The 24,238-nt window shown below is 43.3% G+C and overlaps 1 protein-coding gene across 1 annotated transcript; it reads left to right on the plus strand.

Moving 5' to 3' along the window:
- Positions 1–330: 330 nt before the first annotated feature.
- Positions 331–16,606, plus strand: HDGF (heparin binding growth factor). The gene is made up of 7 exons (XM_069949794.1): positions 331–796; positions 8,711–8,787; positions 8,904–9,042; positions 9,175–9,240; positions 9,567–9,773; positions 10,546–10,748; positions 12,826–16,606. The coding sequence occupies exons 1-7, from the start codon at positions 710–712 to the stop codon at positions 12,827–12,829; spliced, it is 783 nt and encodes a 260-aa protein (XP_069805895.1). The 5' UTR covers positions 331–709; the 3' UTR covers positions 12,830–16,606.
- Positions 16,607–24,238: the final 7,632 nt, after the last annotated feature.

Below are 24,238 nucleotides of genomic sequence, written 5' to 3' on the forward strand. Positions count from 1 at the left end.
CACACTCACACACAAACTATGACACTAGTACTGATGGGGCCTCTGGCTAAAACCTATTGGCGCTCCTAATGCAGAGCATAGGAGAAATCATGGCGAACAGAAATTAGCACGGAGTCTCCACTACAATGCCATAGGCGCATGCGCGGGCTAGCGGCGCCAGGTTTGCACGTACATTTCAATTAGTTTTATCTTACGTCAGTGAATTCAAGTGTGGAGCATTAAGTACTGCGCATGCGCAAGCACGCCTCCGTACGCCATTATTTCCTACTAACCCGTTTCCGAGGCAACAATCCATGCCTTCTGCGCTCCTAGTGGTCGCCTGAGGACGACGTCACGAGTGGGCGAGAACTAGAGTTCCAGCCCCGGATTTTTCAAAAGGGGCCAGGCGTAAGTAGTCGATTACTACATGAAAGAAAGAGGAGGAGAGTGAAGGGGGTGGGCAGCGGAGGAGGGAGCAAATCAACGCCAGAGAGGAGAGATTCAAACACAAACAACTGGATGGGCACCTACCCATCGGCTCCGGACACCGACTCTTCGCCCGCCCAACACTAGGTCCAGGTCGCAGCGCCGCGTCCTTGAGTAGGCTCAGCAGCCGCCGTCAGCGCTTCTACCTTGGGCCTGCTCCGTGCTCCGGCCCGCCTCACCTCTGGGTGTCTCCTGCGTTTCCCGCTCTTTCCTGTGACTCTTCACTAAGGCCTGAACCCTCGCCATGTCCCGCTCCAACCGGCAGAAGGAGTACAAGTGCGGGGACCTGGTCTTCGCCAAAATGAAGGGCTACCCCCACTGGCCTGCCCGGGTAAGTCGTCCTCCGTGTGTCTGCTGTGACTTATGTAATGGCTGGAACGCGTCCTGAGCAACTGGTGTGTGTGGGCCCGCCTCAGCCGCCCGCACCAGGCCTGTGCACGGCCCGCGTGGCTCTAGTCAGGCTTATTTATACCCAGAATCACGTCATGGGCCGCCATTAGGAGGGCGCTGCTGCTCCGTGTCTGCACGAATAATCCACTCCGTCAGTCCCGGGGCAGGCACTAGCTGCGGGTTATGGCACATGGCAGCCTCTGTGCGCCTCAGGTAGTCACCCTGGACCACGGCCGCCATCTTTATTCCCTCTATTCAGAGTTAGTAGGGGGCTGTGGGACTTAACCATCCTATTGCTGAGAAAGTAAGGGGTTTTCCCTGTAGTCTCCTAAATAAGTTTGTGTAAGCTGTGCTAAACCTTAAAGGGGTGATCCAGTATTAGAAAAGCACCTGCCTTCCAGCACCAATAGCGTCCCTCTTGTTGTCAGGCCATGTGTGGTATTGCAGCTCAGTGCCATAAACGTTGATAGGGCCGGGTTGTATTATGACCTGAACCAAAGTGATGTTGTAACCCTGGATGATCCCCTGTATAACTAGGTTGGGAAGATGTTAGCTATAGTCTATTGTTTCCATGTGATGTATACTCTTGAAGATAGGAAACAAAGTATACATTAACACTTAGTAGAATTGCTTGCTGCGGTATATCATAGAGCAGGAACATGTATCTTTGCGTGTTTTTATGTAATCGTATTGTTACAGAAATATGGAGTGAACATAGCCCAAGGCCGGCTTCACACTGTGTTTTTGCGGTTCGTTTTAACGTATCCGTTTTATGGAGAGAAAAAGTCGGATGCAGTTGTGTGAGTCGTTTTTGTGTTGATTTTCATTTTATAAAAAAAAAACGTACACAAAAACATTGACCACATTTTTCTGTATGTTAAATGGTTACATTTAAGAGTGGATCTGTTAAATGGACTGCAAAAATGCAGTGTGAACCCAGCCTAAGTCACAGCACAAATATAGCATTAAGTCTGGCTTTTTAGGCACATGGGGGGAGATGTATCAAACATGGTGTACAGTAAAACTGTCTCAGTTGCCCCTAGCAACCAATCAGATTCCACGTTTCATTTTCCAGTCTATGAGGAATGAAAGGTGGAATCTGATTGGTTGCTAGGGGCTACTGAGCCAGTTTCACTTTACACCATGTTAGATAAATCTCCCCCATTGTGGTTAAAAGGTTCCTCCATAATGTAGCAGCCATGTTTCAATTGGTTTGAAGCAATTTTTTTTGTGTGTGTACACAGTGCAGCATAGGATATTAAGAGATGACGGGCTTTTGGATATGCCACAAGCATGCCCATCTGAGTTGATGGGGAATGCATGGGCTTCTTTGTCCTTCTGATACAGTTGTCCTAATGCAGCCCACATTTCCCATGATAGCTTTGACTTCATGTGAGTGGTAATCACAGGGTTAGAGAACGTGTTTTTTTTTTTCCTTTACAATAATTATGGCTATGGTGCGTTTACACAGACAGATTTATCTGGCAGATTTTGGAAGACAAAGCCAGGAATGGATTAAAGAAGAGGAGAAATCTCAGTCTTTCCTGTATGACCTGATCTCTGTTTTGCTGTTTTGGCTTCAAAAATCCGTCAGATGGATCTCTGTGTAAACGCACCATTATCCAGTGGAAATCTTTCTTTCAAATCAACTGGTTTCAGAAAGTCCCATACTTATCAGCTGCTGCATGTCCTGCAGGAAATGTTTTCTTTTCAGTCTGACACAGTGCTCTCTGCTGCCACCCCTGTCCAAGACAGGAACTGTCCAGAGCAGTAGCAAATTCACATAGAAAACCTCTCCAGCAGAGAGCGCTGTGTCAGACTGAAAAGAATACACCACTTCCTGCAGGACATGCCACAGCTAATAGTTACTGGAAGACTGGAAACTTTTAAATAGAAGTAAATTCCAAATCTATAGAACTTTCTAAAACCAGATTTAAAAGAAAAAGATTTTTGCTGGATAACTCCTTTTTAAGGGTCTGTTCACACGTAGAGACTCGCTGCGTATTTATCGCTGTGAGTTTCTTGCACATAAATCCACAGCGATACTGATTACTATCAAGCCAATGTATGTGTATTCTCGCTGCGTGTTTGGTGCGATTTTTACAGGCAAGTTCAACACCACAAAAAAACGCAGCTACTTTCATGCGAGTTTGATGCGAGTTCTGTGCAAGTTTTACGCAGCGAGTCTGTACGTGTGAACAGACCCTAAATAATATTAATAGTCAATGAACTTTTTGATACAACTTCACCACCATGCAATAAAATCTAATACAGAATAGTTTGTAATCCCCATGAGGCTGGCCAATAACTATTACCTACATTGATTATTGTACGTTTTGGGCATCCTCACATGGATTTTTACAACACTCAACATGTTGGTAAATTTGTCAGTCACAACTCAGGCTGATGGCATCATGTGATGGAAGGAAGGTGGGCGCTGTGGGCGGGCGAAGACCTGTGATGTGTGGGCAGTACTAGATGTATCGGTTATAAAACCTGGGGCAGATGCTTGGCCATTGGCATATATAAGTGATAGATGCCCTGAAAACCTTTCATCATAGCAGATCCTACCGTACTGTTCAGCGTCTTGTGATGAGCGGCTTGTACTGGCATTAGAAGCGCCCTGTTTGCTCCCTTGTGTTTGCATGTGTGAGTATTTTACATACCCTCATGACATTGAGGGTACAAACACACACACCGTATATGCAGCGTATTTACTGCTGCGATACGCAGCAGATTAGATCTACATAACTGAACACAGCATCAAATCTGCAGCATATACGGTGTGTGTGTTTGCACCCTGAGGCACAGGGGTTAGACTTCCTCAGTATTGTGTAGCTGTGCTTTAAAACATGAAAGGTAAGAAATAGTGACGATCGGCTTTAAATTAAAGGTGCTAATTTGTACCTAATTTTAAAGGCCGCATGGTATGTATTCTGGGGTGTAGGAGTGCATGCTGGGCAATCCACACTACTGGCCTATTGTTGGCAGAGCAGACTGTTGATCCATATACACCCTAAGTATCTCCTTTGCAGCAACTTCATTTCTTGTTAGTTGTGTTCCATGACTGCTTGCTATGGACGGGATATCCCAGCATGCCCTGGTAGCTGCTTATGTTGCCAATAGAATGAGACCTGTTCATTATGGGAAGATAAATAAATGTCACCACATATTGATATAAATGGGAGTGTGTGCTGTGCATTAGGTCTAAACTGGTGTTCATGTTAATTATCTATTACGGTAAAGAACATCCCACACCCTTTTGTGCCCCTGCCACGCCAATTACATTTAAAATAATTGATTATGCAGTAAAATAGGCCACACCCTATCACACCTAGGCCACACCCCTTCACTGATGCAACCCAATGTATCCGCTGGTATAAGCAGTATTCTGCAGAGGTTTTTGCTGTCTTTCAGGGCTCCGTCATGAAACTGCTCCATTCTAAACTGGGCATTGTGTAAACTTAGGAAAACACGCCTGTCTTTACCAGTATGCAGCAATTCTACTTAGTGACTTCTCATTCCAAACAAACATTGTACCTTTTAGAAGAAAAGACTTATAAAAAATCCCTCCCCCCCTCACCCGCCTCAGTGAGGTACAAAGTTCTGTAGCTTTTTGCTCTATTTGGAAAGGGTCATTAAGCTGCCGGCTGTAGTAAAACAGGGCAGTGTGTGTTGGTGTGGCACTAATTTGTACGCTTCCCTGGCAGGTTATGTGGCACGCCCCCATGTTCTAACAAGCAGCTTTATTCGCATCCGCCTCATGGTTAGGCCCCTTCTTGGAGTAGTATTTCTTCATATAATCATGAGCTTACTCCTTCCAGGTGAAGCAGCAATTCCCAGCACCTATATTAATCTTAGGACTGGGAGATATGGCCAAACATTTTTTTTAACATTATTTAAAGAGGTTGTCCAGAAAAGTGGTGATAAATTCCCCCCCATGCTCTGTGTAGTTCCTAGAGGTGCTTCTCAGGTCATCATTATGCAGTGGCCGATTAGTCATGTCCCCCACCCCCCTGCTTACTGATAGAAAGTAACCCAGCCTGTGATAGTGAGGGTCACGTTCCTGGCCTGGCTGGGTTATGTTTTGTGGATGTAAAAAGCTTAGAGGATTCCCAGGAATGCACAATGGAGCTGCTCTCCGGAGCTGTTCTCTGTGACCCCTGATGCATATACAGCCAGACTGACAGCTCACTATGGTGTATGTGCAGTGTGTCAGAATAACATGTATTGAGCACAGTCATCCTGGATTATCTGCTCCTGGCTGCTCTCAACTCTTATCTCTATGGAAGCACAACTTTAGTCTGTTGTATAATGGCTGCAACCCGAGCTCTGGGAAAGCAGACATGTCGTATCCACTTGTAAAAATGCTCTAATCCGCCAAGTAACACGCCACAGTTGAGCCCTTAAAATAACTTTGCTATTTGTCTGACTTCTGGGGAATACAGTGTACAGGACTACAGGCCAGTACATGTCCGTTTACTTTTTCTGCTTTCATTTTGTCACATCAGCAATAATCCCACTTTGTCATTATGTAAATCTACCACTGGACATTTTGGAAACACAAATCTTATAGGTTGCGAATAAATTTCTGTTCACCATGATCTACTTTAGTCAGTTTAATTCCAGCTCACAGGATATTGACTGTAGGTGCACCAGTGTCTGACATAAGGTGCCAGTCTGTTGTAAATCTGTGTCAGATATGTGTAAAAGGACCAAAAAGTATTGCATCATGCTGTGGCCGTTAATGACTCCTCACTATGCTGTGTTCCTCTTCCTGCATGTGGTTTTTATTGTTCCTTTATATTAGGTTCTTTTTTATTATAATGTGCAGTCCTCTCTCTGTGTCATATAAGTTCGGCTCATAATGTAAGTCTATGGAGTGCGATCCTCTCCAGCTCGTTTTGGCGACTAGTATAGGTCTGAACACTCACACTGAACATTCTGACATGTAGAAAAACAAACAAAAAAAAAACATGTTTATTCTTTGAGCAGAGAAGAGGCACAAGAGAAATCCCATTGAAGAAATAGGACAGGCAGGCACCGTGTGGGCTCCACTCATAAATTCTGCCTCTTTTACTCATTGTGCAGGGACCCTAATGGTCCTTTTAGACGGAACGGTTATCGTTCGAATTTGCACGATAACTATCGCATTTGAGCGATAATTGTTCAGTGTAAACACAGCAAACGATCAACCGACGAGCGAGAAATCGTTCATTTTGATCTTTCAACATGTTCTCAAACCGTCGTTGATCGTTCGCAAAAAATTCGCAGATCGTTCAGTGTAAACATTCTTTCAACGATTTCACCTAGGTGTGTGAGAGGCTTAAGCGATCGCAAAACGATTTTTCCGTACGATGTATCGTTCCGTCTAAACGCTGATCGTTTACATCGTTCATTCAAAATCGTTGATTGGGCGAATTATTGCTCCATCTAAAAGGATCATGGAGTCAAGGATCATGGATCAAGGAGTAGGGATTGTTGACAAATGGATGTGGTTTACATGGACAAAACTTTAAGGGTAGCTTCACACGTACCTTAACGCTGCGTGTTTGGTGCGATTTTTACATGTCAGTTTTGATTTTCACATAAAAATCATGTGAAAATCAAAACTCGCATGTAAAAATCGCACCAAACACACAGCGATAAAAACGCAGCGTTAAATAGGCAGCGATACGGTACGTGTGAAGCTACCCTAAGAGGGACAGGAAGGCTTGTTGTGGTAGTGAATTTGAAGTTCAGGTTTCCATTTAAAGGGAATCTGTAATTCATGTTAAAAACTGCTGACCCTGTTTGATAGCGGTTATGTCCCCCCTCCCTAACTCTGGCCCTGTACCAGCAATGATCACTGTCTGGGCCTCCCCTGTGGCAGCAGCACATAGCTTCTTGCAGTATGGTTGCATAAGCAAGTGTGTCAATCCCTGGGGTAGAGAAGGCCATAGAAGACAGAGGCTATATGAGTCGGATGATATTAGAGTAAAAAGGTGCTTTAAAGAGATCTAAGAATGAATCTCTGTCCTCCCTAAGGTCATTATACTGTGGAGAGACCAGTCAGGATACAGGTGCGAACAGGGCCCGACATCCTAGCTTTCCAGTAATGAAACTGACAATTGACCTGAAACCTCTTTGGAGGCTTATTGCTTGGGTCTATGGTTTTTAAGTCTGCTCAGGTTACAGGTATAGGCTGGGTTCACACTATGTATATTTCAGGCAGTATTTGGTCCTCATGTCAGGTCCTCATAGCAACCAAAACCAGGAGTGGATTGAAAACACAGGATCTGTTCACACAATGTTGAAATTGAGTGGATGGCCGCCATATAACAGTAAATAACGGCCATTATTTCAATACCACAGCCGTTGTTTTAAAATAACAGCAAATATTTGCCATTAAATGATGGCCATCCACTCAATTACAACATTATGTGAACAGAGCCTTTCTGTGTTTTCAATCCACTCCTGGTTTTGGTTGCTATACAGCCTCACAAATACAGCCTCAAATATACATAGTGTGAACCCAGCTATAATCTCTGCTATGGAGAGTACACAGGACAGTGGTGGCCTTGCTTAGGTCCACATTACATTACATGACCTGCACAGTAAAGGAGCGCTGAAATCCTAGACTGGCTCTCATATTCAGAGCCTTTACACTGCTGGAGGGGAGGGCGTTCATGTGGGCCTTTGCTGCAAATATTAGAAGCAAGAGTTCTTAGACTGTACTTAAAGGTGGATCTATAAATGTGTGCACCTACCCCTTAGCAGTGCTAGTATTGCAGGATTATCGCCAACCTGACAGTAAGGTGCTTAAGAGTTTAAAACCCTGTAACATGTCAGCACTGGTTAATGAACAGGAGCGATGACACACAGATCTTTACAGCAGCCAATGTGACTGAGCACTGCTGCCTGCTGCAACGTCTACATAGAATCTGCTGTTCCTGTAAGGAAGGCAGAAGTATATTTGTTACATAACTCAGCAAATGTTGTCTTTCATTTTACTGCCTGTATTGAGTTCTGTGGTTCATAGTTCTCGGGGATCAGAGGCATGTCTGACACACTGGTTATTGGAGATTTGCTGCATAACAACTTGGCAGTCTGTGCAATGGCTGACCATGTTCCTAGTAACCAGTGTCTCAGGTCACCTGGGTTTTATGTGTGACAGTCTGTTATGCCCCCCCCCCCCCCTCCCACACACACACCCAAAAAAAAAAGAGAGAAATGTAAGTCAATGGGAAATGGATTTAGCTTTAATTATGAAGCCAGCATGGTTTTTTGTTGTCCCTTAGTTCTCTTTAAGCAGCTGTCAGTTATTTAAATGGATGGTGGTAATTTCTTCCCTGCCTATTCATATGTAGCTGGGTGGGTGGCTAGTGGCACATGTGGCCTTCATGACATGCACCCACATGCTGTTGAGGTCCTCACAGAATGAGCTTTGTGTTCTGCTTTTCCTGAAGACATTTACTTTGTGATTGTTCAGGCTTTTAGCAGATTGGTCAGGTCTGTGCAGCTGAGCTTGCAGAATCTCGCCCACAACCAGGGTACTTAGGGGTGACAATCACTGCCTTATTAACACCACCTCCCCTTCCTAGCAGTACCACTGTAGTAAAAGAGTTGGGACAGGCATGACATATCAGATGTCATTACTATGTTAAAAAGTTAAACAGGTAGGGACTGTGATTTAGGCACCTAGACTGGCTCATTGTTTGGGGCTAACAGTAATAGCTTTCAGTCAGAGTAAAGATAGTTTTAGCCCTAAATGTCTGTATAGCCAATTCGGGCACCTATAATAAGTGAATACTTATTTTTCTTTGAAAGCTGATTTTATTTTTTAGTCTTAACAGTTGGTGTCTCTATCTTCCAGATTGATGAAGTCCCAGAACCTGCTGCAAAGTCCTCTTCTAATAAGTACCAAGTCTTCTTCTTTGGGACGCATGAAACGTAAGTATTGGTGTGAGGGGGGCATGGACAGTGATGCGATCAGGGAAGAAACTTAACTACAGGCACAGCCAAGCAGTCATTTACGTGTCTTTTTTTTTTTTTTTCTCATCACACAGCGCATACCTTGGTCCTAAAGACATATTCCCATATGAAGAAACCAAGGAGAAGTTTGGAAAAGCAAACAAAAGGAAAGGCTTCAGCGAAGGTCTGTGGGAAATTGAGAATAATCCTACAGTAAAAGCTTCAGGATATCAGGTAGGTAGTAGAACTGCACGTGGGTAGTATTTGCTGACAGCTTGTCAGTAACAATTAGACCATTTCTGTCTTAGGTGGGGCTGCTATTTTTTTCCCCATTTTTGTAGTAACATACACTTTTTATTCCTTCAGCCTTCTCGGAAAAGAGGTTCCAAAGGTGCTGGACGTGGTGGTGATGCAGATAAGGATGGAGAGAAGGTAAAACCTGTAGTTCTTGTACATAAACAAGAATGTGCCTAGTGCCACTAAAAAAAAAATAAATGTTGGGGCAGAAGCGCGAAGTTTAGCACTGTGACTCTTCATTTCTGCCCAGCTCTTCTTTAGAAAGCAAAACATATGGTGTACAGCTTCAATGAAAGTCTGTCTGCTAGAGGTACATTATGACCTGTATAGTGCATAGATCTACAAACTCATCATACTCAAGTCAGTACAGCCCTCTTTTTTAAATGTACTAGGGATAGTTATAGTAACAGAATCATGTGCTAGGCTGCACCTATTCTTACATCCTTCTAACATTTTACAAGGCAACACCAAAGAAAAGCTCAGAAGACGCTGCTGCAGAAGAAGAGGAGGAGGAGGATGATGACGATGAAGAAAAGCCAGAGGGTGACGGAGAGAAAAAAGGGAATGATGGCAGCAGCGATGAAGAGGGGAAGTTAGTGATTGATGAGCAATCTAAGGAGAAAGGAGAGAAGGCAGCAGCCAAACGGAAAGCTAAGGACACTGCAGAGGTGCGTTATAAGCTTTGTTTCTGTGCATTTTGTGCACAGTAAGTGAAGACCTATTGTTTTGTATTGGAATTAGTCAGGGCTTATACATAACCTATTCTACAAGTTAGCGACCTGTTAAAGGGGTTTTCTGGGACGTGTGGCCTCTCCAGGTGTGTTTGTAGTGGTAAAAACGTCTATTTTTCGTCAGAAAACACTTCTCGATCATCTTTTCTTATAGTATTGCTCCGTACTTATTAGAAATGTACGTTTTCAACTGGGTCATACCAGTTGCGGTATCTTCCTACATTGGCTTACACTGTTTAGTCAAAACTGGCAGGTCAGGAGAGCTACAGATCTTTAACTTTTTCCGAACTTGAGTTTAGAAATTGAGTCTGCTACCTGCAGCGCACACACACACACACACGCGCGCGCGCACACACATGCACACAAGCGCGCACACACTCAGTGATTCAGTCCAATGCTGTCCATTTAACTGTTTATCCACCCATTTATCTTTGTTGAACTTGATGGACATTTGTCTTTATTCAAGGTGCAGCTTAGGGCGCATTTCCATATTGCAGTGAAAGGTGACAATTTAGCCTGTACCGATTAAATCCTTTAAAACTCCTATAAATTGCATCTAATCTGTGTTATTGGAATAGGGCATGGCTTATAAGAAAGCACAAATTATAAAATTTTCTTAAAATATCCTTCTTTCCATTCTGGACCAGTGACATGATATGCATTAGAATTCTGATTATCAATAGTGACTTTTCTGTTATTCCTTCTTCAGAGTTCTCCCAAAAGAGTCAAGGCAGATGAAGAGCAGGAAGATGAAAAATCCGAGAGCAAGGAACCTGCAAAAGAAGAGGCAGAGAAGACGTCGGAGACGAAAAAAGATGACAATAGTGAACCTGCTGCAACAGAGGATTTAAAAGTGGAGGAAAAGACAGAAGAGAAAACGCTCATAGAAGAAACCAGTAACAAGGAGACAAGGTAAAAAAAAAAAAAAAAAAGCCACGATATAGTCTGCGGTAGGCACAACATTTTTGCACCTGCCAAAAATGCCCTTTCTTTATCCTGTGCTTGCCTGAGTGGATGGAGTTGTATGTAAAGTGAGCATATCACAATGCTGTATAGGTAGCTTAAAAGTGGTTGTTGAAAGAAATATTTTCTTTCAAATCAACTGTTGCCAGAAAGTGCTAGAGATTTGTAATTGATTCTATTAAAATTTTTCCCAGTACTTATCAGCTGCTGTATGTCCTGCAGAAAGTGGTGTATTCTTAAAGGGGTAGTGCAGCGGTAAAGAATTATTGACAGAATAACACACATTGCAAAGTTATACAACTTTGTAATGTATGTTATGTCTGTGAATGGCACCCTTCCCCGTGTCCCCCCCCCCCCCACACCCGTGTACCCGGAAGTGTGGTGCGCTATACATACCTGTCACGTGCCGACTCGTCTCCGAACTTCAGTCTGTGATGTCGTCTTCGGACGGCCGGGCCAAATCCCTCCGAGCGTCCTGAGTGCCGGCCGCCCTCTTCAGCGTCATTGGCTGCTCAGCCGCGATTGGCTGAGCACAGTTATGCTTAGCCAATCACGGCTGAGCAGCCGATGACGCTGAAGGTATGTATACGTATGTATAGCGCACCACACTTCCGGGTACACGGGTGGGGGTGGTGGGACACGGGGAAGGGGACCATTCACAGACATAACATACATTACAAAGTTGTATAACTTTGTAATGTGTGTTGTTCTGTCAATAATTCTTTACCGCCGCACTACCCCTTTAACATTCTGGAGAGCAGGTGAGGTTTTTAATGGGGATTTGCAACTGCTCTGGACAGGTCCCGACATGGACTGAGGAGGCTGCAGAGAGCACTTTGTTAGATTGGAGAGAATACATCACTTCCTGCAGAACATACTGCAGCTGATAAGTACTGAAAGACTTGATTTTTTAATAGAAGTAAATTATACCTATGGACTTAAAAAGAAAAAAAAATTGGCGACAACCCCTTTGATTTATAGATAAAATGTATGCAAGTTTAGAAATAGCCTTGATTTATCTGGTGGTCATCTTCATGAGGCAGACTGGCTTAGCTTGCAGGTAGACAGGTCAGGCTTTCCCCTACTGTCCTTCACATAGCACATGTTAAACACCACCCTAACGTCTGTAAATTGTCCTAATCTAGCTCTTAATAGATTTCCCCTGAAATTGTCGCTAATTTGGCACCCTACAGCTGTGGTAAACATCTCACATGGTAAACAGCGTAAGTGCAAAAAAACAAACTAACACCAAATTGCTGTTTTGTTTTTTTTGTTTTTTTTTGCCACATCAAATCCAGAAAAATTGTTATAAGAAGTGATGAAAGTTGCATATACGCAAGCTACCTGTAGAAAGTACAGATCATGGAGCAAAAAATTTATACTTTACACAGCCCCATTGGCCAAAAACTAAAGGATCAGGATAGATTATAAAGGATCAGAATAAAGCAATTTAAACTTTTTTTTTTTTTTTTTAAAAGAGGAAATAAAATAAGTTTTATACAAGTTGCCTATCGTAATCATCTTGGCAAGTGCTATGGCCAAAATGAGTGCAAAATTAAAAATTGTCTGTTCTTAAAGGAGACCTGTCACCCCCCCCGTGCCGGAGTGACAGGCTCCCGACCCCCCCCCCCCCCCGTTACAGCCCCCTATACTCACCTGATCCCGCCAGGTCCTGCTTCCTGATCCGGTCGGGTTACGGAGATACGAGCGCCTGAAGCCCGGCGCGCCCGCTCACAGGACAGTCTGACGCTCATAGAGAATGAATGGGGAGTCCGATGCTCGGTCATTCTCTATGGGCATCGGACTCTCCTGTGAGCGCGCGCACGCCGGGCTTCGGGCGCTCATATCTCCGTGACCTGACCGGATCAGGAAGCGGGATCAGGTGAGTATAGGGGGCTGTAACGGGGGGTCGGGAGCCTGTCACAGCTCAGGGGTGACAGGTCCTCTTTAAAGGGTTAAAAAAAACTCAGAATCGACCATAAGAATAAGACTTTACTTATTATATTTTATTTCTCTTTTTTTGCAGCTAAAATGAATTTCCTGTTCCTGACTGGGCAGAATCCTAACTACCTTTTCCTATATGGGGAGATGTGGGTGCTTTAAAGAAAAATACTTTGAAAAGAGAAAAAAAATGGGGAATGAACACTTCATCATCAACATCAATTTGGTTACATCTGCAACCCGATCCAGAAAATGTCATTGATTTTATTTTAGAAGAGATCAGGCGCTTAAGTAATATTCTGCCAACTGAGAAACTATTTCTTCACATCTTAAGCCAGTAGTGCTGATTCTGTTGTGTTACATACTGTTATATGGTGCCAGCTTCAAGGAGCTAATGTCTCTAAAAGGTTCCATCTTCATTATGGCTGGGCAGATCGCTTTAGATATATATTTTTTCCTGCTATTTCACACGATCAGATCATTAATATTTTGTATTAATCTCAACTGAATGACTGTTTAATACAGTCCATTGATGCATTTATACTTTTTACCCCAGGTCCATGTTAACATCTAGATGGTGTCCCCATTGGCCTAGACAAAAATTCAAATACCAGTAATTGCCCCAACAGTGGCCTATGTGAGACATAACTTTTTGATTTGACACCTCCTTCCTACTGGCTGCACCAAAGATGTCTCATCCAATTAAAGGGGTCCTCTAATTTCTTATATTGATGTCCTTCTGTCAGTATGGGCTAGGTGCCAATAACAGGCGTCCTCACTGTTCAGCTGTGACTGCCGGATTCACTCACACAGAGCTGGAAGCCTTGGCTCCATGTACTGTGTAGTGGTTGTGTTGGTCTACTGCAGCGTAGCTCCGATTGATAGGTCATCAATATGCGCAACTGGAGAACCCATTTGAGCGGTAGCCTGTAAAGTGCTTCTGACAATTCATTTAGAGTTAAAAAAAATTTTTATGTATATTAGAGTGGACAGTACCACTATTTTATCCTCCCTCCTCCACTGTAGAAGATGCTTTTCTCTACTTTTTGCTAGATTTGCGCTAGATCCCACAGTGTAAAAAGGAGACCCTTTTAACCTATGTGTTTTTCTTTTCTCTTTTTTTTATTGTTTGAATCTTATAACTGGATATTTGTCTGTACTCTATTTGCTTTTTATGTTTTTCTCTCATTTCCCATCTTATTGCAACATTGGGAATGCAGAGGAAATTATGAAAAAATGTCAAATCTGGGCTTGCATAGTATAATGTGTACACTGTGTGTATATATTTACTTTCCTGTTGGCATTTGTCGGATTTATAAAAAAAAAAAAGTCCTGTTTCAATTTAATTGCTGTAGCATAATAAACACTAAATGTAGACTGTTCCTTAGGCTTTGCTTGAAACCTGTAGTAGCCAGTGGCATAATGTTAGGATTAGTCACCACAGCCTTTGACCTTAAGGGCCCTGTTGCCTTTGCCTCTTTGGCTCATTACTGCTGCTTCGATTATAGGGATGTACAGGGACTTTTTTTTGTGTGTGTGTGTGTAAATTTAGCCAAGCTGTGCTTCAGACTAAATTGTGTCTCCCAGTCCCTGCTGATCTAACGGAGCCTGATCCTGCTGCTAAGCTGTTCCTGGTCTTAACACACAGAAGTGTCCACTTAGTAACTGTCCACTTCCTTCCATTACGACAGTGCTATGCGGTTTGGCTGGGCACCATTGTGGTGGTGTGGGATCAGGGCAGGTTATTTCTGTAGACCAGCCAGGCCACATTTACATATAACATACATATGTTAGTCCCCAGGCAACCCTTTTACCTTTTAGGTTACTTTGCTCATTAAAGGGGTTATCAAGCATTAGAAAAACATGGGCACTTTCTGCAGAGACAACACAGCTCTTGTCTCCAGCTTGGGGTTTGCAGCACGGTTCCATTGAAGTGAAGGAGCTTTATTGCAATCCACACCTGAACTTGGAGCCGAGTTGTGTTGTCTCTAGGAAGAAGTGGCCATGGTGTTCTAACGCTCGATAAGCCCTTTAAGAAATGATCTGGGTCTTGTAACACTGAAACTAAAGTCTGCAATGAAAGCAAATGTTGCATATGTCTAGTATGCTTGAATTATGTGTTGTTGTGTTGTGAGAGTTCTTAACAGGTATTTGCATTTCAAAGACTTGTGGCATATTTACAGGATACCCATGTCAAGAATGTGGGTCCTGTGACGAGTGAAGAATGGAGAGGTGGCTGTACTTAGGGTGACTGTCTCCAGTCTGCTCTATGGAAGTTATGGAAACACCCATGCAAGTATGGAGTGTGTCTTAAAAGTCACAGCAAAGCTCACAATCTTGTCGCTTTTTCATGGCCATGTAGAGTTGACATGTCACTTTCTAACACAACCCCCATGTAACACTGTGTCACTGTTACAGCTGCAGCCACTGATCTAAGCTAGTGGTTTCCTTTCTAGCAGTGCATTGCCTTACTCCTTACCTAGTCTGCTAGGTGATATATTTATCCTGTCCTGGCCTATTACAGCAATAATTTCAGCTTGACAATGAGTTAAAAACTCAGATCCATGGCATGACTGTCAGGGTGCTCCTACAGCAACTTCAGTTTATGTATGACTGTACTTGCGTAGCTGCAGTATTAGCCTTGCTATCAAAATATTCTCTTTGAATAATAAAAAAAAATACTCCCTTCCAAAAACGACACCGTTCTAGTCCATGTACTGTGTCTTTTATTGCAACTTCACTAGGGCTGACTTATTGACTGCTGCCCTGTTTAAGTAAGCAGCCATGTTTGTTTCTCTCCTACAATCTGTTTATGCTCTGTGTTCTGTCCTTTTAGCTTGTATATAGCTGTCCAGTGATGTCAAAATTGTGTGTGGCCTGTTTGGTACATGCCCTGTGTATCTGATACAGCCGCCTTCTCAAAGTCCTTTCTCTTCTGCTGTGACAGTGGAAGCCACTTTTTAAGGCTGAATAAAGGGTTGGCCACTTTCTTATCAGAAATGAGATGGATGAAAAGTCATTAGTTTTAAAGTGCATACTGTAGTCCTGCTCTGCCCCACTGCCCAGATAGGTGTCCTGCCCCCTTATCACTGCCATCCAGTCCATAAGTTAATAGAGCATAGAGGAGCATGACATACATGTAACTGTTCTTATTAGAAATACACTGCACAAACTAGCTAGACCCAATGAAAGACTCCAAGCAAAGTCACATGCTCCTTCATGCCCTGCCATCTAATAGACATGATCGCAGTCTATAGGACTTATGCTTAAATAATATAATTCATGCTTTTTCATTCATTTCTTATGTTTAATAAGAGTGGCCAACTCTTTTATATTTGGTTTAGTTGATAAGGTCACTGAGCCCAAAACATTTGCAGTAAGTCAGCGGCATCTCTCATCCCATCCTTATTTTATAAAGGGTTGCAACCCACAATCCGACTTGTCACATGACTGCTTGTGTTACGGAATTGAAAAGTAATTTTCTACCTAATGTTTGTAATAAAATAAAAAGTGGCAAAAAAATTCCAAATTACTATTTACCTGAAAGAGTAATTTCTAGTTCATTTTATAGGTAGTTTTATATTTTCTCCCCCTCCCCCTTGCCCATGTCAGTATCCTCCTTCCTTCCCATTCTCATCTTGCTTATGTCATGTAATCATTAAATTTGTAACATATGCAGAGAAATACTTTTTCCTCAGCTTTTATTTTTTATTTTCCTATGTTTTTTTCCCCCTTCCTGGTTTTGCGGTTGTGATGGAAGCGATTGTTGAAATTTAGCTTTTGGTATAGTTCTAAAAAAAAAAATGTAGACTGCAGATCTTTTGGACAAACAGATTATTATTAAAGAATAAAAAAGCGAAACCTGTCATTGATGTATTTATTTTCTTGTGTGAGTCTTGTAAGGAGTTGGAATGTCAATGATATTTTGAAAGAAACCAATACAAGCGTGAGAATCATGTTCTGAGTAGAGATCAGCGAACCTGGAGCATGCTCGAGTCCATCCGAGCCCGAACTTTCGGCATTTGATTAGCAGTGGCTGCTGAAGTTGGATAAAGCCCTAAGGCTATGAGGAAAACATGGATATAATCATTGGCTGTATCCATGTTTTCCAGACAACCTTGCGGCTTTATCAAAGTTCAGCAGCCCCCGCTAATCAAATGCCGAACGTTCGGGTTTGGATGGACTCTAACCCGGTTCGCTCATCTCTAGTTCTGAGGACTTGTGGCCATTACAAAGCATCTCTGACCCCAATACAAGTATGTGAACCATGATCATGGAATAAAATCAGGCTGGCAAAGCTATTTACATAGTACATGTGCGGACTGTTTAATTGAGGATAATATAATATAATATCTACCTGGAGCAAAGCTGAGATCCAACACTGGTTTATCCAGAATAAATCCACAAACATTGCTGATGGCCACAGTAATAATAGTCAGCACCAGCAGACAGACTGAACATCTTTACTGTGTGGTATTGGATAAAAATCTGTCCAAAGCAGCTCATGATGGGGCTATATCTGGGCACGCTGCTAAAAGGAGCATAGCCGCTCTACAGCAAGCCCAAAAGTGCTGCGGAATCTGCGCTATACAAATAAAAGCATTATTAGTACTAACATAGACATAAGCAACAACTTTGTCATTGTCACCTTTTATTGTAATTCTGTACAGATTCCTTCCCAGTAGCCACCACCTCCTCACAAATGAAACATGAAGTGTTAGTTTTAGGCCTTTTATGAAAAGGGGTCCTCCAGCATTATAAAGTATTTTAAATCCACTGGTGTTAGTTTTAATTTACTTCTGTTTAAAAAAAATCTCAAGTCTTCCAGTACTTATCAGCTGCTGAGCATTGTTATATACTAATGACTGAAATGGACAGTGAGCACCACTTCATTACTGGCTGATGCCTTTATGTATTCTATGAAGGACTCTGACACACATGCAATAGTAACAGGTTATATCACTTGGTGGAGATTGCTGGATATTTAATAAAGGACTAAATTTGATTCTGCAAGCTTCTACTGACATAATAGTGGAACTGTTCTGCCGTATCCAGGACGGTTGAGATATATGTAAGCCCCTGGGGTCACATACAGGGGACCACACGTGGGGTTAGTGATGTCATAAAGATGCTAGACATGGGAGTGGAGATAGGTAACTACTGAGTTTCCTTACCTCTGGATGCACTGATTGGCGCTATTTAAGGGGAACTCCAGGTAGAGGTTAAAAAAAAATGAAACTTCTGCAGAAGTTCCAGTTTTGAAACAACAAAAAAATCCATTTGTTTTTTTTTTTTTTTTTTGGGGGGGGGGGGGGGGGGGGTTCTGTTTTTTGCACTTCCTGGTTGAGCAATTGTACACAGTACTACAGGTTCCAGAGTGCAATGCTTTCCCTCAGCTGTTCCATTACAGTCCCTCACCCTGCGCATTCCCCGCCCAAATCTGTTGCGGAACATCTAGGCTGTGTTCACACATTGCAGTTTCATTGTGTTGCTGAATTATTTGCAGTACTTTATCATTTTATTGTTGTCCCACCCACCCACACAGAACGCTGTATTCTCTACCTGTGACACCACACAGCATGCTGTATTCTCTACCTGTAACACTGATATTGGAATAAAGTAAATAACTTTTTGAATTTTGTTTTCATTTCCACGCACATATTATGATCAAATATCTTTTATCTTTGAAAATAAGGCTCTGATCCTCTCTGCCGTTTAGCATCATTTACTTGTGTTACTGCATCATTTTTTGTGAATACGCTGCAGTACTGCAATGACACTCCAACATGTGTGAACACAGCCCTAATTTCACTGCACCCTTCTGCACAATCAGCATAATCTGTGCAACACCTGCTTCCCTATCGTCCCATTGGCATCACAACATATGGGGTATTATCGCCCCTGCGAGCCCCTGGGACGAAGGAATATTTTAATGAAATGATAAAAGTAAACTTTTATTCCCCTCCTCCAGGAAGTATAAATAAGCCCCACCTCCCCACACACCTCAAGTCTTTTTTTCTTCGTTTCCTTGCAGCCCCATGGGACCCTGTCCCTCCTTAGGCTGCAGACAGATCATTGCTGGAGCCTTTCTCAGGCCAGTATTCGGAGGCATTAACCCCTTAGCGACCCATGACGTATCTAATACGTCATGGCGCCACGGGGGGTGTTCAGAGCGGGGTCCCGCCGGGACCCCGCTCTGAACGGCGCTGATCCCGGCTGACACGTGCAGCCGGGCAGTGCCTCTGTTAGCCGGCGCGGGTCCCGTTGCCGCGCCGGCTAATTAAGCACTTCAATGCAGCTGTCAAACCTGACAGCTGCATTGAAGTGCTTTGTATTGCACATCCCTGGTGTCTAGTGGGTCGGATCTCCCCCCCCACGATGCGATCACGGGGGGGAGATCCGTTCTTCTGGCCGTGCCGGGCCTCAGCGTCGGAATGACGCTGATCCCGGCTCGGCAGTAGATTGCTATGGCCTGCAGCAGGCCATAGCAATCTATGACTGATCTCATGGATCTTTGCTGTGTATATACACAGCATTGATCTCTATGAGAGATCATTGCTGTGTATATACAAGCCCCCCAGGGGGGCTTCTAGTCCATGTAAAAAAAAAAGTAAAAAAGTGTTTTTATTAATAAAAAATCCCCTCCCCTAATAAAAGTCCAAATCACCCCCCTTTTCCCATTTTATAAATATAAATTAATAAATAAATAAACATATTTAGTATCGCCGCGCGCGTAATCGCCCGAACTATTAATTAATCACATTCCTGATCTCGCACGGTAAACGGCGTAAGCGCAAAAAAATTCCAAAGTGCTAAATTGCGCATTTTTGGTCGCATCAAATCCAGAAAAAATGTAATAAAAAGCAATCAAAAAGTCGTATATGCGCAATCAAGGTACCGGTAGAAAGAACGCATCATGGCGCAAAAACTGACACCTCACACAGCCCCATAGACCAAAGGATAAAAGCGCTATAAGCCTGGGAATGGAGCGATTTTAAGTGACATATATTTGTTAACAATGGTTTGAATTTTTTACAGGCCATCCGATACAATATAAGTTATACATGTTATATATCATAGTAATCGTAACGACTTGAGGAACATGCATAACAAGTCAGTTTTACCATAGGGCGAACGGCGTAAATGCAAATCTCCCCGAAATCAAAACAAATTCGTTTTTTTTTTCAATTTGACAGCGCAAATGATTTTTTTCCGGTTTCACAACATATTTTATGGAAAAATTATGCCTGTAATTGCAAAGTACAATTGGTTTCGCAAAAAATAAGCACTCATATAAGTCTCTAGGTGAAAAAATGCAAGCGCTATGGACTTTTAAACATAAAATGGAAAAAGCAAAAGCGCAAAAACGAAAATTGGCTTGGACCTTAAGGGGTTAACTTGTGCCTCAGCCTCTTTAGACGTGGAGCACTGTTCCACGTCTATTTTAACATTTAAAGACCGCATCCCGGCTCGGCCGGGCGGTGGAGCGCAGATGCGTTCCACCAAGCTGAACGTCACTTCCGGTCGCGGCCCTCTGGGCGGAGGTGACGCGCCGTGGAGCGCAGATGCGTTCCACGGCATTCTGACGTGTTTCCGGCGGCGTGGGGGCGCATGCTTGCCTCCAGCAGTTTAAAAAGGTCTGCTGTACTGGCAGCATGTAGGTCTCTCAGCTTGGGAGATCTAGGATTGCTGCCTTCTGTGTTGGAATCCTGCATTTGCCTTGATTAGCAAACCTGTGTATACAGACCTGTTAAAAGCATTACCAAAGTAAGTGGAACTTCGCTGCCATCTAGTGGTGTATTAACACACTGCATTCCTATAGACTAGGTCTATTGGATTAATGGAAAATTTTATTTCAGATGTCTGAAATGGATACTAGCCCTGCTAGCAAAAAATCTACAAAGAGGAAACACTTCATCTGCGCTGAATGTGAAACTCCTCTTCCAGATGGATATGAATATCTTACGTGGAACGTCTGAATCAGATAATCTAAATTTTCCCTATTTTTACATATTTGTGTAAATATGTGTTACAGTTCTCATGTCGCCCTAAACCTAATGAGGGGGAGCCTGACGTACAGGACGTAGTAATTTGGGTAAAGGACTATGTCCAAAAGACCCTTGCTGAAAAAGAGAGCCGCCATGTTAGCAAGAAAAAGTGTAAACGAAGTATCTCTCCTTCCACTTCTCAGCCTGTAAGTAAAACTCCTATAGTGGAAAGAGCACTATAAAGCAGTGGTTAAATAAACTATTTATATTAAACCCTAGGGGTCTGAATTGAAGATAGTCAGTGGAAGAAAGTCTTCATCATCATCCTCTGAGTCATCTTCCACCTCGGAAGATGAAAAGGAGTTATTTAAGGGTTATTTCACTCAGGATAGAATTTACAAACTCCGTAAGGCGGTACAGGCGGAGATTCATCCAAGCCTAGGGCTTTTTATGTTGGAGAGACTTCTATGGAGATGTTACATACAGAATGGAAAAAAACGGAAAAGGCTCCGGTTTTAAGTAAGAGGTTCAAAACCTTATATATTCTTAATGAGGAACAATGTAAGGATTTGATAGAACCTCCCAAGGTGGACACTGCCATAGCCAAGTTGTCCAAGCGCACGGTTTTACCTGCGGAGGATGGGTCAAATCTTAAGGACCCTATGGACAGGAGAGTTGAGGTTGCCCTTAAAAGAGCATATACTGCGGGCGCTGCCCAGGGGGCAGTTTCAATCTTCTAATTCGAGGTTTCTAGAAGCCTCAGGCGATGGCTGGCCAAAGTCCAGGAAAACCTGGAATCTGGAGTGAGCAGGGACAAGGTCCTTCGCTCCTTCAAAAAGGTGAACATGGCAATCTATTTCCTCTGTGATGCAGCATCCCAGGAAACTAGATTGGCGTCCAAAACTATGGCCCTCTCTACCGCTGGTAGAAGGGCTTTGTGGCTGAAGCCTTGGTTTGGCAACGCAAACTCAAAATTCCAGTTATGCAACATGGAGTTCCAACCTGGGAGGCTGTTCGGACCAGAATTAGATAAATTGATTGAAGAATTATCGGACAAAAAAGGGAAATCCTTGCCACTGTCACATAAGTCCCGTGAGTCCTTTCGGAAGACCAGATCGCCTCAGCGTGGTAGAGGCAGATACCAATATAGGGGGAAAGGAAGAGGTTATAATAGAAGAACATCCAGCAAGCAGAAAAAAGATACAAAAAAGCCTGACTTCTGACGCCAGAAGTGTCCCGGTAGGGGGGAGACTAAGTCTGTTTCTTCCAGCCTGGGAAAATCTAATAAAAGATCTCTGGATTGTAAATATTATTCGCCAGGGTTATGCGCTTCATTTTTCTTCTCTTCCTCCCCCAAGGTTTCTCCAATCAAGAAGTGTAAAACCAGAAAAACAAATCATTCTAGAAAGAGAAATTCTTCACCTTCTGTCCATAGAGGCTCTGGAGGAGGTTCCTCTGGCAGAGAGAGGGCTGGGAGTGTACTTATATATAGTATTTATCGTGCCCAAGCCATCAGGAAAGTGGAGGCTTATTATAGATCTGCGGTATCTAAACAGATATATAATAAAGACAAAATTTCGCATGGAGAATATAAGAGCGGTAAGGTCTGTCCTTCAAGAGAAGGATTTCATGGCATCCATAGACTTGCAGGATGCATATCTCCATGTCCCGATCCTTCAAGGTCACAGAAAATACCTAAGGATCTCTATACACCTCCAAGGGAGAGTAAGACACTTACAATTCAAGGTGCTCCCGTTCGGAGTAACCTCTGCTCCCTTTATCTTCACGAAGATAGTGTCCTCCATGATGGTGTTATTCCGTTTACAGGGAATAAAAATCATTCCGTACCTCGACGACTGGTTGATTATGGCTCAGACTCAGAATCTTCTGAGCCTGCAGTTGAGTTATGTCCAGGACATACTTCAACAGCTGGGATGGCTCATCAACCACGAGAAGTCGGACCTAGTTCCTTCCAGGACCAAGGTTTTTCTAGGATTTCTCATAGACTTCACACAAATGAAACTGTTTCTGTTGTCCCCCAGAGTTGAACGTATCCAGGCAGGAGCACAATTCCTTATTCCTCCTCGACAGGTCACAATAAGAACTTTGATGAGATTCCTGGGCCTTCTGACCTCAACAGCAGAAGCCGTTCCATGGGCACTATGGCACATGAGATTCCTCCATACGGAAGTTTTGGCAGCCTGGAATCGGAGGTTAGAAGATCTAGATGCAACACATGTCCTGTCTACTCAAACAAGACAGTCCCTAATGTGGTGGAGACAAGTGAATCATGGAGCATCAATTTCAGAGCCGCAATGGGTGACCATTACGACAGACGCCTCAGGTACAGGATGGGGGGCTCACCTTTTAGACAATACAGTCTCAGGAGTGTGGAGTCCACAAGAATGTCACCTTCCTTCAAATCTCCGAGAGCTCAGAGCAATCTATCTAGCTCTGCTACATTTCACCCCTGTGTTAATTCACAGAGCGGTGAGAATCAGAACAGACAATATGGCATGTGTAGCCTACCTGAACAAGCAGGGAGGTACCAGATCTCCTTTGCTTCTTAAAGAGGTGGAGAAGATATTCAGATGGGCAGAAACCAGGATTTCCAGGTTGTCTGCAATTCATATCCGAGGTATACACAACACTCTAGCGGATCGACTGAGTCGAGGTCTTACAGTCCCGGGAGAATGGTCACTCTCAAGGAGAGTGTTCACTCAGATAACATTCAGGTGGGGACTTCCTCAGATAGATCTCATGGCGTCAGCAAGCAATGCCAAACTGAGGCAGTTTTGCTCCCTGTATACGTCGGACAACCCGACGGTGGTAGACGCTATGACAATTCAGTGGAATTTTCAACTAGCGTACATTTTTCCTCCAATCACCATGATTCCCAGAGTTCTGACGAAGATCCGGATGGATCAATCTTCAGTAATCATGATAGCGCCATTCTGGCCCAAGAGGTCATGGTTTGCCCTGCTCATGAACATGAGCAGGGGGAACCTTTGGAAGCTTCCGCAGGAGGTGGATCTAATATCCCAGGGCCATCATCTCTGCAGGGACTTAGCCAGTCTCAACCTAACAGCCTGGAGACTGGAGGGCCCTTATTAGAATCCGAACTGTCAGAAAAAGTATTACAAACTCTTTCCCATGCACGCAGTTCTGCCACAAATAAATCATATTTGAGAATATGGAGGATTTTTTGTGCTTGGTGTTCCTCAAAGCAAATTAATCCATCTAAACCATCTACTCCACAGATCCTGGATTTTCTTTAGGAGGGGTTTGATAGGGGTCTCAAACCTGCTTCTTTAAAGGTGCAAATAGCTGCCCTTTCGGCACACCTAAATTGGCGCCTTTTTCAGGTGATGGAAATCAAGAATTTTGTTAAAGCAGTAACCAGGTTAAAACCCAACTTGGTTAGACAAGTAGATACTTGGGACCTGTCTTTGGTGTTGAGACGCCTATGCCTCCCTCCATTTGAACCTCTGGAAGAAGTAGATTATAAAT

The sequence above is a fragment of the Dendropsophus ebraccatus genome, chromosome 13 (genome assembly GCF_027789765.1).
Source record: "Dendropsophus ebraccatus isolate aDenEbr1 chromosome 13, aDenEbr1.pat, whole genome shotgun sequence".
Lineage (NCBI taxonomy): Eukaryota > Metazoa > Chordata > Amphibia > Anura > Hylidae > Dendropsophus > Dendropsophus ebraccatus.

Coding starts and splice junctions, on each gene's coding strand:
- HDGF (XM_069949794.1), top strand. CDS start 710: ATGTCCCGCTCCAACCGGCAGAAGGAGTACAAGTGCGGGGACCTGGTC. Junction 797..8,710: donor ACCCCCACTGGCCTGCCCGG/GTAAGTCGTCCT, acceptor TCTATCTTCCAG/ATTGATGAAGTCCCAGAACC. Junction 9,241..9,566: donor CAGATAAGGATGGAGAGAAG/GTAAAACCTGTA, acceptor ACATTTTACAAG/GCAACACCAAAGAAAAGCTC.